At 43.3% G+C, this 12,934-nt stretch overlaps 1 protein-coding gene across 3 annotated transcripts in view; it reads left to right on the plus strand.

Annotated features, from left to right (window-relative positions):
- The window catches only part of LOC108257866 (rho guanine nucleotide exchange factor TIAM2), a 50,059-nt gene that overhangs the window by 21,651 nt on the left and 15,474 nt on the right, over window positions 1-12,934 (plus strand). For 2 of the 3 annotated variants that reach the window (XM_017455968.3, XM_017455970.3), the window contains exons 2-8: window positions 5,051-5,287; window positions 5,898-6,967; window positions 7,403-7,811; window positions 8,192-8,364; window positions 9,396-9,620; window positions 9,912-10,097; window positions 10,357-10,503. In XM_017455968.3, coding sequence (XP_017311457.1) covers window positions 5,912-6,967; window positions 7,403-7,811; window positions 8,192-8,364; window positions 9,396-9,620; window positions 9,912-10,097; window positions 10,357-10,503 — 2,196 coding nt within the window. In that variant the 5' untranslated portion in view covers window positions 5,051-5,287; window positions 5,898-5,911. The remainder of the gene's footprint in view (window positions 1-5,050; window positions 5,288-5,897; window positions 6,968-7,402; window positions 7,812-8,191; window positions 8,365-9,395; window positions 9,621-9,911; window positions 10,098-10,356; window positions 10,504-12,934) is intronic. The other variant, XM_017455969.3, reaches the window with a different exon arrangement.

The raw sequence follows: 12,934 nt of genomic DNA on the forward strand, positions 1-12,934 counted from the left end.
AGAATTCTGATAACAGTGGTGTTGGCAGGAAATAATATAATAAGTTTTAATTTAAAATAAAACTATTACAACTGCCACAATATATTTATTGATTCATAAGCCAAAACTGGCATTGATACACATGAGTATGGCTGTAATCCATCTGTAACAGTACAGACATTATCTTTAGTGCATGTGTAATTACATAGTTATAAGAGAAACAATAAAAAGTGGGACAAACCTTTTCACACCGGCACTGAAAAACATCGGCATCGGAGTTGTGAGGGTTTCTCTGTAATTCTCTGTAACTCTGCAATCTCATGAGTTTTAAACAATAATGTTGTTTTTTTACTATTATGAATGTCTACTGGCTAAATCAGTGATGAGTTACTGATGAGTAGTGAGGACAGTCCTTGGTGGTAGACCGAGACTGTATAAACAGCTCTGGGTGTGCTCAGTGCCAGGACCTATCATGCCCAGAGCCCAGCGGTGGTGCATGAGGTTCTCCACTGGCTTTTAATCTCAGTTGGCGTTGATGGATGGCGGCTGTGCCAGGGGGCCTGCGTGGTGCCGGGGCATCTGCAGGCTGAATGGTTTGGCCTGCACCAGGCACTCGCCTCAGCATTGTGCTTTCCCTTCCCACTTTCCACGACAACAAAGGAAGATGAATAAAGGAGGATTTCCCACCCTGCAGTGCAAAGGGAAAGTTGGGAAAGCAGTAGGAGCTATGACCCCAATGTCTAAATCTCACCAGGTGTGAATCTGTAATGAGGCACCTAATGAACCGTGAACATCACTCAGACACGGGATTTTGATTCAAAGATCGATTTGATTCACCGAGAGAGTCTTAAGATTAAAAACGCAATAATATCCCAATTTTCAACTTCAGCTCTATTGATGTAAGTGTTTAATTAAGGAGGAGACATGCAAATATTTGATTACATGCCCCACCGATAGATCTTTAAACAAGAAGATCTGGTAAAAGGACGGTCTGAAACACAGTCAGGAAGTTCAGAGAGGCTAAACATATTACTTACAACACCACTACACTGTAAAAGATGAGTGTTTATGCTTCCACATGCTCTCAAAACCTGATGTGTAGACGAAGCCTCTTAGCTGGGTCAGGGAGGAACAAAAGACCTTTCAAGGTGCTCACTCTGCTATGTGTTCATGTTTATGGAGGAAAAGGATAAAAATGCTTATATGACTGAAAGGAAGCAGCTGTACCCACCCAGTCCTGCTCTCCTCCACACCTGGACGAAGCAGAGCTCCACCCGTCTGCCCGCAAAGGGACTATAACGGCTCCTCTCAGGCAGCTGGAGGAAACAGGCACGGCCTGACTTCCTGTGCCCCAACACCATTCCCCTGACTTGAGCTCTGCTTTATCATTTCTTATCCATTCCCATGGGAAGCAGCACTTTCCACTTTTTAGACTTGGTCCTCTGCCTCTAAAATCAGTCTTTCCTGTGAGTTTGATCCAGGCTCCCCCAGCGCGCGGCTCTTTCCTTCCTCTCCAGATTGTTCTGTGACGCATACGACCACTTTCCTGCCGTGATATTGCTGAAGGAGCGGATGGTGTCAGGTTTCATGTTGCCTGTCATCCTGACCTGTATATATCTTTTTGTCCTGCTGTAATAGTGTAACATAGTATAGTTTGACCTATGTGTTGGTTGTCCTTCTGGTTGTCCTGTCACTTTAGCACTGGGTTTGCAGTGGCTACGTTGTCATGCAGCCTAATAACCCGTCAGTAATCCAACTGATAGCTCAATTGGAATTAAAACAATTTCTTGTATATAACCTGAGACATACGTTCACATACGGCAACAGTGATATGGACCGTCTGTCTGGTCCATATTGGTTTCCTCTGAGTCCATATTGGTTTCCTCTGTTTTCTCCCATCTCCCAAAACGACTGCTGAGTGGATTGGCTATGCTAAATTGCCCCTAGGTGTGAACGTGTGTGTGAATCGTTTCCCTGTAATGGACGGATGTCCCATACATGGTGTATTCCCGCCTCATAACCGGTGTGCCTGGGATAGGCTTTGGATCTACCACACCCAAACCATGATGAAGCGGTTAGTGAATATGAAAATGAAGCAAGCCTATTGAAAACTCTACCATTTAACGCTAGCTGCTTGTTCCACTCGACAGAACTCAAAAGAATCTCACTGCTGTGGAAGCATTGACTGACAATTAATAAATGGTGATGTTTGCGTTCACATAAATTACATCTAACGTACATGCAAACCAACTGCAGAGTTGAAGAGAGATATATAACCAGATATGTAACTGGAATCAGAATTCATTCAGATGGACGCATGGTAATGTCAGTGTGATGTACGCCAACTAGGTTGACTTTAAACCAGTTCAGTCCTTATTTTACGTTGGAGTCAGTAAAGTGGTGTATTTGTATTTGTAACCAGTAGCCTCACTCTCCATCTTTGGTGACATTCAACATTATGTTTCTGCGCCACAGACATATAATCGCAGCATCAGACCACAGTGTTTATTAGAATCTTGATTTGTGCCCTACTGACTCCAGAGCTGTTGTGTTTTTTAGGTCTGATGGTCTGGTTAGTTTCAGTATTGTGGCTGCTTCTGACAGAACGTAGCCCAGTCGCATTTCATCACTAGTTTTCATGTAAACAAATTTGCAGCCAGAATCTTTATTGCTTGGTGGTTGACACTGAAACTCTTGTCAGATACAAAAGACAAATTGTGCAGCACTGCTCTCAGGAATGCTCTCTTTTCATTCTGCTTTCTACTTTGATCCAAACCAGCGCTTTTATCAAGTAATCGCACCTCAACACTTGAAGCCAACAACAAGCGCTCTGTATTGTTCTCAGCTCCCTCCATCTCTCCATCTTGCTTTGGGTGAATAAAGGCAGCGGTGTGGAGCTGCTAGTTGTGGTATGCTGGTCCAAACAAGAGGCCTAGTCATATGATGGTTCCCAGGTGACCAGCTGCCATAACCACCAGTGCTGATCCCCCACCCCTTCCTATCCCTGACACCAGCACCACAAAAAAAAAAAAAAAAAAAATGCTCAGAGTTTTAGCGTTTGTTACTGCTGTCTTTTAGGAAAATACATACATTCATTATGAGTTGTCTTTGAGGCCCAGACTGCAGGTCTGGCAGAACTCGTTATGCACACCATGCGTGCGTGTGTGTGTGTGTGTGTGTGTGTGTGTTTTGACAGATTTACAGTCTCATGGGAAGCTAGGTGCTTCTGTTTTTCCCAATCCATAATGTTTCCCAATCCAAACTTCCAACTTCCTGTTCCACTTGAAGAGATGCATCACTATTTTTATCGTTCCCCCCATTCTTTTAAAACTTGCACTAAATCATAAACTTTCCAGCTTATGTCCTTTTCCATTTGGGCCAGGTTTCCCCCTAAACTCATTCTATAAAACGGTAGCAGCATATGGAAAATCACTTTCCAAGATAAAACTCATCAGCTCCATAGTATGAGCTTGAACTTTTAATGTATAGACTAGCCGCTCTGTCTTTTGATCGATAGAATAGCAGCTGCAAAGCAAATCACAGGTTTATACTAATGGGTTTGTTTTAATACATTATTGTCTCTCTAGTAGACTTGTATGGCAGATGAGCCGCATAACCTAAATGTATACCAGTGTCAGCACACTGTAACTATAGTCAATATGTTTTCCCACCATGCAAGAGACTTCAGGACAAGATGTTTTTTGTTATATTAACTTCAAGAGAGAGAAAAATGAGAGTCTGGTAAGTCATTGTCTCATGGACGTTGCACTATAATAAATGGTTAAAAAGTACGATGTGTTGTTCATTAATAATTTTTTATAATTTAATTGTTGCCAAATTGCTGTGGTTTACTGTATGACGGGGAAAAAAAACATTTAAGAAGTGTTATTATAGGAAAATAATCAACTTTGTGGTGGTGGTATCAGTGGCATGAGCTGGGCTTCATCACACCATCACATACCCCCAAGCTTTTTATTCCTTACTCTCGGTAAAGACATCAAGTCCGGGATTTTCAATGTCAAGGGCAGATGGAATTCCTGCACAGAAGCTCAACAAGTGTATTTGACCCATCAAACAGCATCGTCTGTCCAAATGTCGCTTATAGTGTCAGCGTTTCTGAAGTCCAAAGGAATCTGAGGGCTTGGAGGTTGTTGGGGGTCGGGGGTGATTGAGTGCCTTATCGAGGCAGCAGATGGCCACTGGGGCCAAGACACACACACACACACACACAAAGGATTCAGCAAGTGGCACGTAGCCATTCAGGATATTCAGATCATCTTGTCTGAGAGGGGATGGGACAGACATCTTACAGTGCTCTCGTTCTGCCTTTCTGCGATCCCTGACGTTTGAAACCAGGTCATCTCATTGGCTGCTTCCGTGCAGCCACTATCTGAAAAGGTTCCTGTGCTTCAATGCATCACACTGCTTTAATATAATATGAAGCAACAATACGCCCCGTTTGAGTAGTATCCAGTCGCCTGTTTCATTGAGCACTCTGTGTATGCAGCACAGGACGCCTTCATTCACACAAGCTCACTGGTGGGTCAGAGGTCACGGATGTGTTCTGAGGAAGGATGGGTGTTGGTTTGCTTGGCTGCAGCTGCCTTCTACAAGACAGAAGAACTCCCTCAGCAGCCATAGACAGGCACTTCAGTTACTAATAAAACAGCGACAAAAGCAAAATCCAAATCAGCGTACAGAAACACAACTTGAACATCCAGTGTTTTCATGACAGCATCACATTGAGCATTGTTTAGAAGTATCCCGTTACCCTGCAGCCATTATGGTTACAGTCGCCAGAAAATGAATGAAAATTGTTTGGAATTTCCATGACCAAAAATAAACAGTGGGTCAGAATGAAGTCTGTTCTTGTAAAGCCTTGTAGCGGTACGTCATGGAACGCGGCACAGCCAGAGGAAAGCATGAGCGATGTTTGGATTTGGGATGAGGAGGAGGAGGAGGAGGAGGTGGTGGAGGATGAGGAGGAGGAGGGGGTTCCCACCGCACGGCACACACACAAGGGCTGGCTGTGTTTCTGACACACGCTCCTCCCTCATCTGTTTCCCCACAGATGAGCAAGCAAGACCGCAGGACAGCTGGAGAAGAGAGAGACAGAACGTTGGAGGGAGAAACAGGGAGGAAGAAAGAAGAGACCCAGAACGGAGAACTGAACGAGCGGAGGATCGCACAAAGGATCACAGGGAATGGTAACGACACCGAGAGGACTGTTAGGAGGACGAAACGGAATGAGCAGTAAAGGAATATGAAGGATTATTCTTGTTTATCCTGAGGAGCAGCATCACAACTGGTAATGGAAACTTGTTACTTGTACATCTATGTATTGTTTTATATTGAGTATCGGTATCAGGCTGATGTGGAATATTGGAAGGAAAAAAGAATGAAGCTAATATGATGCTATACTAACATGGTGATTATTTTTTATGTCTACTTTCTACCATTACGTTTTTTACTGGGAACAGCTTGGCATTATTAAGTATTACACTAGCATGGTTTTTTATTTTAAACTGTATAATTTTGCATACATTTGCACACATTATTACAGGTTTGAATAAAGAAAAAGCTGCAGTTTTGTGGGCATCATGGTGATGGCTGTGCATTTCTTCCTGTATGGTAGTCAAGTGTTTGAGCTATTTTGAGTATGTTCATATTAGATTATCATTTTAAGTGAAGTGTTTCGATTAAAACCCATTCATTGTAAGCTTAGTCGTTAAAAATATTGTTGATATTGGCTGATACTGAAAGGTTCAGCATTGGTATCAGTATCAGAACTGAAAAAGTCTCTAGTTATTATGTGGATTATGTAATCTGAAAATGCAAAAAAAAAAAAAAAAAAAAAAAAAACAAAGACAATCACATCCATAGCACTTCCAGGTCCTCAACATTGTCATTCTGTTTAGTCTTACAGGTGAGAATGGGAAACACAGACAGCCAGCACAGCAGCTTCATCATTCCTGGCAAGTCACGGCCGTGCTCGCTGAAGTTGCATTCGTCCAAAGAGGAAGTCATCTCCCCCCATAGCTGGTGGAGGAACACAGGAGGAGCGTCAGCCTCTAAGACTCGTGGGTCCTCCAGAAACTGCCTGAACCAGCACAAAGTTAGCCAGCCATACGTCTCCTACCACTATGACTACATCGATGGACAGCATCCCGGCACTCCGCAGAGCAACGAGTGGGACCATAGGCCACTCCTGGAACGTGGGAATTGTTGTTACGCTCACACTTCAGTAATAAGCTCTAATTCCGAAGTTCCTCAAAAAAAGAGCAGTCCCAAGGTGCTCTTGAGTGGGGATGGAAGCTTGAGGGTGGAGTTTACCAATGGGAGGAGAGGTCTGGACAACGAGATCTGTGCTGCACCCATGGACTCGACCTTGAGGGACAGCAAAGGTTCCTCTATCAGTTCTGAGGAATCCTGGTATGACTCTCCATGGGGTGCTGCCACAGAGCTCTGTGACAATGTTTTCACAACAAACCAGCCTTCAGATGACAGCAGCGGCTACACTACACTCTCTTCCACCCGTACCGAGGATATCAGCTGCCCTCCTTCCACTATGGAATGCCATGCAGATGAGATCCTGTGTCAGGGGACAGGAAATGGAACCACTGGCTATATCACCTGTTCTCCTGGATGCACAGAGGAGGACAGTGGTATTGGAGACTCAGTTTTACTCCACACAGAGCAGAAGGATCTTGGACTGAACTCTTTCGGTAATGTTTACGCTAACCCGAACTTGACCGGACCTTTTCCCACGATTGGCATCCTTCCTGAAGACCAGGTCCAGGATGCTCCTGACCTCAATTCCACTACTAAGGAAGAGAGAAAAGAAAACCAACCTTTCACCTCTCTCACACTGCCATGCAGAAAATCAGGTGGTGGTGATGTTAATTCCAGAAAGGACTCGCTGAAGAGCCGGATCCGCCGCATTAGCGACTGGACCGGAAGCCTGAGCAGGAAGAAACGGAGGCTACAGGTGAGAATAAAAGGCTACGAAGAGCAGATGTGTTTGTACAAAGGCAAAACACCTCCACAGTTTGCCCCTTTTTATCTGCTCATTCATAGCGATTTGTTCATACATAGTATCAGATAAATGCAGGTTTCACATCTGCATGTAATTTTAGCACAAGTTCAGACTACGCTGGGTAGGTGTAAAGTTGCTTTAGAGATTAGTTTTGGAATTTCTAACTTATCAGATCTACATGATTGGATATACAGAGACAAGAGTCATATTTGTAGTCAACCATTATTGAAATTGACCTCTTTTTAACACTAGCAAAATGTGTGAAACCCCACTTAGATTCCTCCCAGTGTAGTGCTGACCTTGTCGCACAAGTGTGCATTAATGTTTACACTTCTCTTTAGCACTTCACCGTGTAAGTCAGTGTGTTTTTCATCAACCTGCTCTCAGGAGCCCTCAGAGACCTTCAGCAGTGGTGTGGATGGTCTGGTGGGTGACCCCAGTGTTCAACTGGTGGGTGACCCATGCTGGAACCTCTTGAACAGCCAGACACGCTCGGCCTGCTCTCTAACAGAGCCATATACTCAGCAGAACCAGAATGTCTACGAGAACTTCATGCAGGAGCTGGAAATGGGTGATGCTCTCCAGGAATGGGAAGAGGTCGAGGGCGAGCAGGTTGAGAGCAGCAGTGGGTCTCTGAGCTCTCTGGAGCAGATGGAGCTGCTGTTTGAGAAGGAACAGGGAGTGGTGCGGCGGGCTGGGCTACTTGCCTTCAAACCACTCATCAGCCTGCATAAAGAGCGCAAACTGGAGCTGGTGGCACGCCGCAGGTGGAGGCAATATTGGGTCACGCTTAAAGGTGAGTCCGACTCTGTCCATTCCAGCAGATCTGACTATAACATAACTGTAACAGTTTTAAACCAGCTCCAGTTTGGTGCAACAGAAAAGTGTTCACCCTAATGTCAGACGTTTGAATCGTGATGACGCCACAGCTATTCATGGCCTGGAGTCACAGGGACCAAAATTGACTATGTACTCTGGGTGGGAAGGATGGCATTCTTTTTTCCCCTGTGACATGCTAGTCTTAACCCTCCCTGGTTGGTAGCTGTCGTCTTTTGGGAACAGCCAGCTAGTGGGTTTGAACTGGCAAATTGGAAGAAAATTGTGGAACCTTCTGATTATTGTACAGTCATAACAGCACCATCATTTCCGGTAACACACTGTTCTGTCCTCCAACAGGCTGCATGCTCCTTCTGAGTGAGGCTGATGGGAAGAGCTGCCCAGAGCATGAAATGTCCCCACGCTATGTCCTGCTTGCTGAGGACAGCATTGTCCAGGCCGTCCCTGAACACCCAAAGAAGGAAAACGTTTTCTGTTTGAGCAATGCTTACGGAGATGTCTATCTTTTTCAGGTTTGCATTTACATTTACAGTATTTGGCAAATGCCCATATCCCAAAGTGACTCAAAGGATCTTTGGATCCGCTAATCTCTACATGTACCTCTCTCTTATATAGATCCATTTCAAACCTAGATGTACTCGTTCTCTTTGATACATCTTAGTATTTTTTAGTCAGCACATACCATAGAACATGAAGTATCCTGATGTCTTATAATAGATAAAATTGTGTGCTAACTTGTTGCAGCTTGGTGTTCAGAAACCACATTATACCCAGGAATGCATTTTATGTGTTGCTGTTCTAGCTCATAATGACTATGTTGGTCTACATAATATGTTCCCTCATTGCCAGTTTCATAACTATATCTTGGTAAACTGCATGGTAATGAAAAATTGGCAGCACATGTCTGAACTGGAAGGTTATGTATATTCGTCTGTTTGGGTTGGGTTTTTTTTTTCATTTGGCTGTATAACTTTTGTTTTTTCCATGTGAGGAAAAGAAAGCCCTATTGTATTAACCACTCCAGTTTTCTGTCTTAAAGTCACCCAGAGCTAGTCTATAAGTCCATAAAATTTGCTTCGCTACTGAATAATGAATTGCTTGATGTAGATGTTCTACAATGGAAAGATCATTACATAACAGAAAATAAGGCTACGCTATAGCCTTCATTAAGAAAATAAGGCTACACTTTAACCTTCACCAAGAAATCCAAATCCAGTGTGAAAATGAGATATTCCCCCAATTCTACTTGCCCAACCCCTTCCCTTGGTAAATCAGTGTTACATGGCCTGAATTTGCTAATTGGAACCTAAAAGGCTCCTTTGGGGTAAAGGAGAAAACGGCTTTAAGATTCGATTAAGGACTCCAACAGAGGAAGATGTTAAAAATAATTGGACCATGGGGTTAGAGTCAGAGTTGAAGGGGTGCTAGTGTTGGACGCTGTACTGTATACTGAAAGAGAGCTGACTATAATCTGACTATAATGGGTTATGTGAAGCCCACATGGCCATCCGTAACCCACTTGGCTGTGTTTCTCTTCCTTCAGGCCTCAAATCAGACAGATGTGGAGAACTGGGTAACGGCCATCCACTCAGCCAGTGCTTCACACTTGGCCAAGCGTCAGGGCAAAGAGGACACAGTGCGGCTGCTGAGGAGCCAGAGCAGAGCCTTGCTGCAGAAGATCGACATGGACAGCAAAATGAAGAAAATGGCTGAGCTGCAGTTGTCTGTCATTACTGACCAGAAGAACAGGAAGGCTGTGGAGGGGCAGGTTAGGATCATGGAAGATATTTTTTAGTTCATGCCCCTTTACTATAGATTTGGTAGGTGTAAGGTATAATCAGAAGGAAGTCAGGAAGTTAATATGTCTTAGAATAAATATCCAAGTGGATAAAACTGCACTGTAGTTCTTACTAACACCTTACACCTACACCTGACATGTTGACAATGTTATTTTCTTTCATTTGTCACAAGTGGTTATCAAGAGCCACACTTAACCTAGCTATTCCTAAGATGTATTGTTGTCGGTCAGATTTCATTATTTTGCATTGCATCATTGTAGATCCAGCAGTGGGAGCAAAACCTGGAGAAGTTCAACATGGAGCTTTTCCGCATGCGCTGCTACCTGGCCAGCCTGCAGGGCTCCGAGCAGCCCAATCCCAAGAACCTGTTAGCCGTCGCTTCACGTCAGTCAAAGATAGCGCTCGGACGTCTGGGGATTTTCTCTGTCTCATCTTTCCATGCTTTGGTGAGTAACAATAATCACTTATTGCACTAAAGTGGCTTTAGCCTAACTAGGACATACACTAGTGTGTGTGTGTAACTAGGACAACACAGTGTGTGTGTATATAAATATGTATATAAATAGCAAGTTGATGTGATAAGACTTAATTGGTATACAAATCTATATAACAAATATATATAATTAAAAAAAAGGATATATAATCCTTTTTTTTAACGTAGCTGTTGAGTATGGTCTAAAAGTGTGTGTTTACATGTATAAACAGATGTGCACCCATGATGAGGCCAGTCTGAGGAGGCGTTCACGCTCTCAATCTCGAGCTGCACGGAGCAAGCGAGGAATCTTCTCCTCTCAGAAAGGCCTGGACAGCCTGAGTAGACGCAACCGTGAAAAGAGACAGTCTCTGTCCCAGGTAACGCTGACTAATACATACTTATATATAGACATTCACATCTACAGAAAAGCAGACAAGCTTCTTCTATGTAAGGAAGCATTTTTTAATGTATATTTGAGAGCATCCTGATGCTCCCCTGATTCCATGCAGCATCACTGCTTTGGCTCAGCCACTGATTCTGTCTGTGGAAAAAACATTTGGCGTTTGCTTCTATTTTTTTCCCCCTCATCACCTGTATAAACAGATCTTTACGAGTGAGTGCTAGGCCGTGCCCCAGTGGCATGTTTCTGAAGCCCCTTTGTTTTAATCCTGGTTGGTAAATCTGTTCAAAAATGTTGTTTCTTGGAATGCACGTTAACACTGTTTAAAAGACTTGACCTACAAACTTCCCTCCCAACTCGTTTTTCTCTCTGTGTTTAGCTTCCAGAATTTAATCTGGATAATTACTAAGGCATTGCTAATGTGTGTGTTGGGGTGTTGCAGATTTTGGACTGTAGTAGGGTTTAGGGAAAAGCGACGAGCAGAGTGCTCACTACTGGTTCATTGCCCCAACCGTTCCCAGTGAGACCATCTTGGAGATTTAATCATTTAAGATTTTCGTCACGACTCATGAATGTGGGATTATCTGCTCATGGAACTTCCTGTAATTCTCAAAATCGGCATTTATTGAGGGCTGGATTAAACGCTTTTTTTTCAATTCAAGTTACTAGTCATATTGGATAATAATTATAAGAAGTCAATAATACAATAATTTTGATAATGGTAGGCTGTGATTTACACCACTGTAACAAAAAATGCAGACCACTGGACTATGAGAACCACAGGATCAGTTCACTGAACCAACCAGACTGAGTTCCTCCTGTCACTCAGAAGACACTCAGATTCACTAAAGAAATGAAAATAGGTTTCTGGTTTGATTGGTCTTATCGGTTGTGGTGCAACAAACCAGAGCCTAAAGATCAAACACCGTGTCTAAATCATCCTTCTCTACATCACCAAGAAAGAGTGTGGATGAACACTGCTCTATTTGCAAAACAGTGAGCAATGCACCAATTCAATTCAATTCAATGTTATTTGTATAGCGCTTGTAACAATGGACATTGTCTCAAAGCAGCTTTACAGAAATATATAAACACGGGAAACAGATCTGTTTTTCAACAACTTTCACACAGTACTTTGATTAGGAAAGCAAATGGTCCAACCTATAAACCAAAATCTAAAATCCAGCTTTAGAGAAGAAAGTGTGTGTATCATTTAAGTTACAGCTGTTTTGTCCACTTGCTGATCCTTCGCAAAGGACAATTGCTGCTATCCTTAGCTGTCAGGTAAGTAAATGCTATTACGTTCACCCCAACGGGCGAAACAAACTCCTGCTCACATGGACGTCAAACAGCAGGCAAGTCGTTGCCGTTTACTTTAACTCAACGCAAATCATTGGCTCTAAATCCACACACACACAGCGCTCGCTGCCTGAGTCACATATGATCAGAGGCGACTGCTCAGCTCTTCCAGCCGGCTAATGACCCAGAGCAGCGTAATCTCAGCCAAACGACCCCTAATAACGCACCCCTCTGGCGCGGAGTTACCATAAACCACGTGCTTAATTGCTGCAAGCTGGAGAGCAGCGGAGAAACAAAAGGTTTGTGTAAAACCGCACTGTCCGCTTAAATATCAGACAGCTGGAAAGCACTCCTGTCGTCTGAAGCCTACAGCTCTCAGCTTCAGTAACAGACAGAGGAACGGGGGATGGGGGAGTTAGGCTGATTATTTCCAGAAGGCCATAAGGATGGAGCGGAGGTGAGTCAGTGTCACTGACCTTCCAGCAGTGCACTGCTTTAAATGAAATGCTGCATCACTCTGACTGGCTAATGCCTTTTACACCAATCACTAATCAATACGAATATATCTAATCTATCTCTCTCTCCATCTGTTTACCCATTCATCCTTTATCCATCCGTTCATCCATCCATCCATCTAAACTACCTCTCCATTATTCATCTATTCATCCATAAATCCCTCAATAAATCTCTCCATCTAATCTAAGAATCCATTCATTCATCCAACAGTTCATCCATCTATCAATCTATCCATCCATCCACTCATCCATCCATCCACCTAATCTACCTCTCCATTTATTCATCGATTCATCCCTCACTCTATCCATAAATCCCTCAGTAAATCCCGCCATCTAATCTAACAATCCATTCACTCATCCAACAGTTCATTCATCTACCTATTCGTCCATCCATCCATTCATCCATTTAATCTACCTCTCCATTTAACCACCTATTCATCCATCGGTCCATCCATAAATCCCTCAGTAAATCCTGCCATCTAATCTAACAATCCATTCATTCATCCAACAGTTCATCCATCTTTCGATCTATCTATCCATGCACTCATCCATACATCCATCTAATCTACCTCTCCATTTATTCATCTATTCATC

The sequence above is a fragment of the Ictalurus punctatus genome, chromosome 25 (assembly GCF_001660625.3).
Source record: "Ictalurus punctatus breed USDA103 chromosome 25, Coco_2.0, whole genome shotgun sequence".
Taxonomy (NCBI): domain Eukaryota; kingdom Metazoa; phylum Chordata; class Actinopteri; order Siluriformes; family Ictaluridae; genus Ictalurus; species Ictalurus punctatus.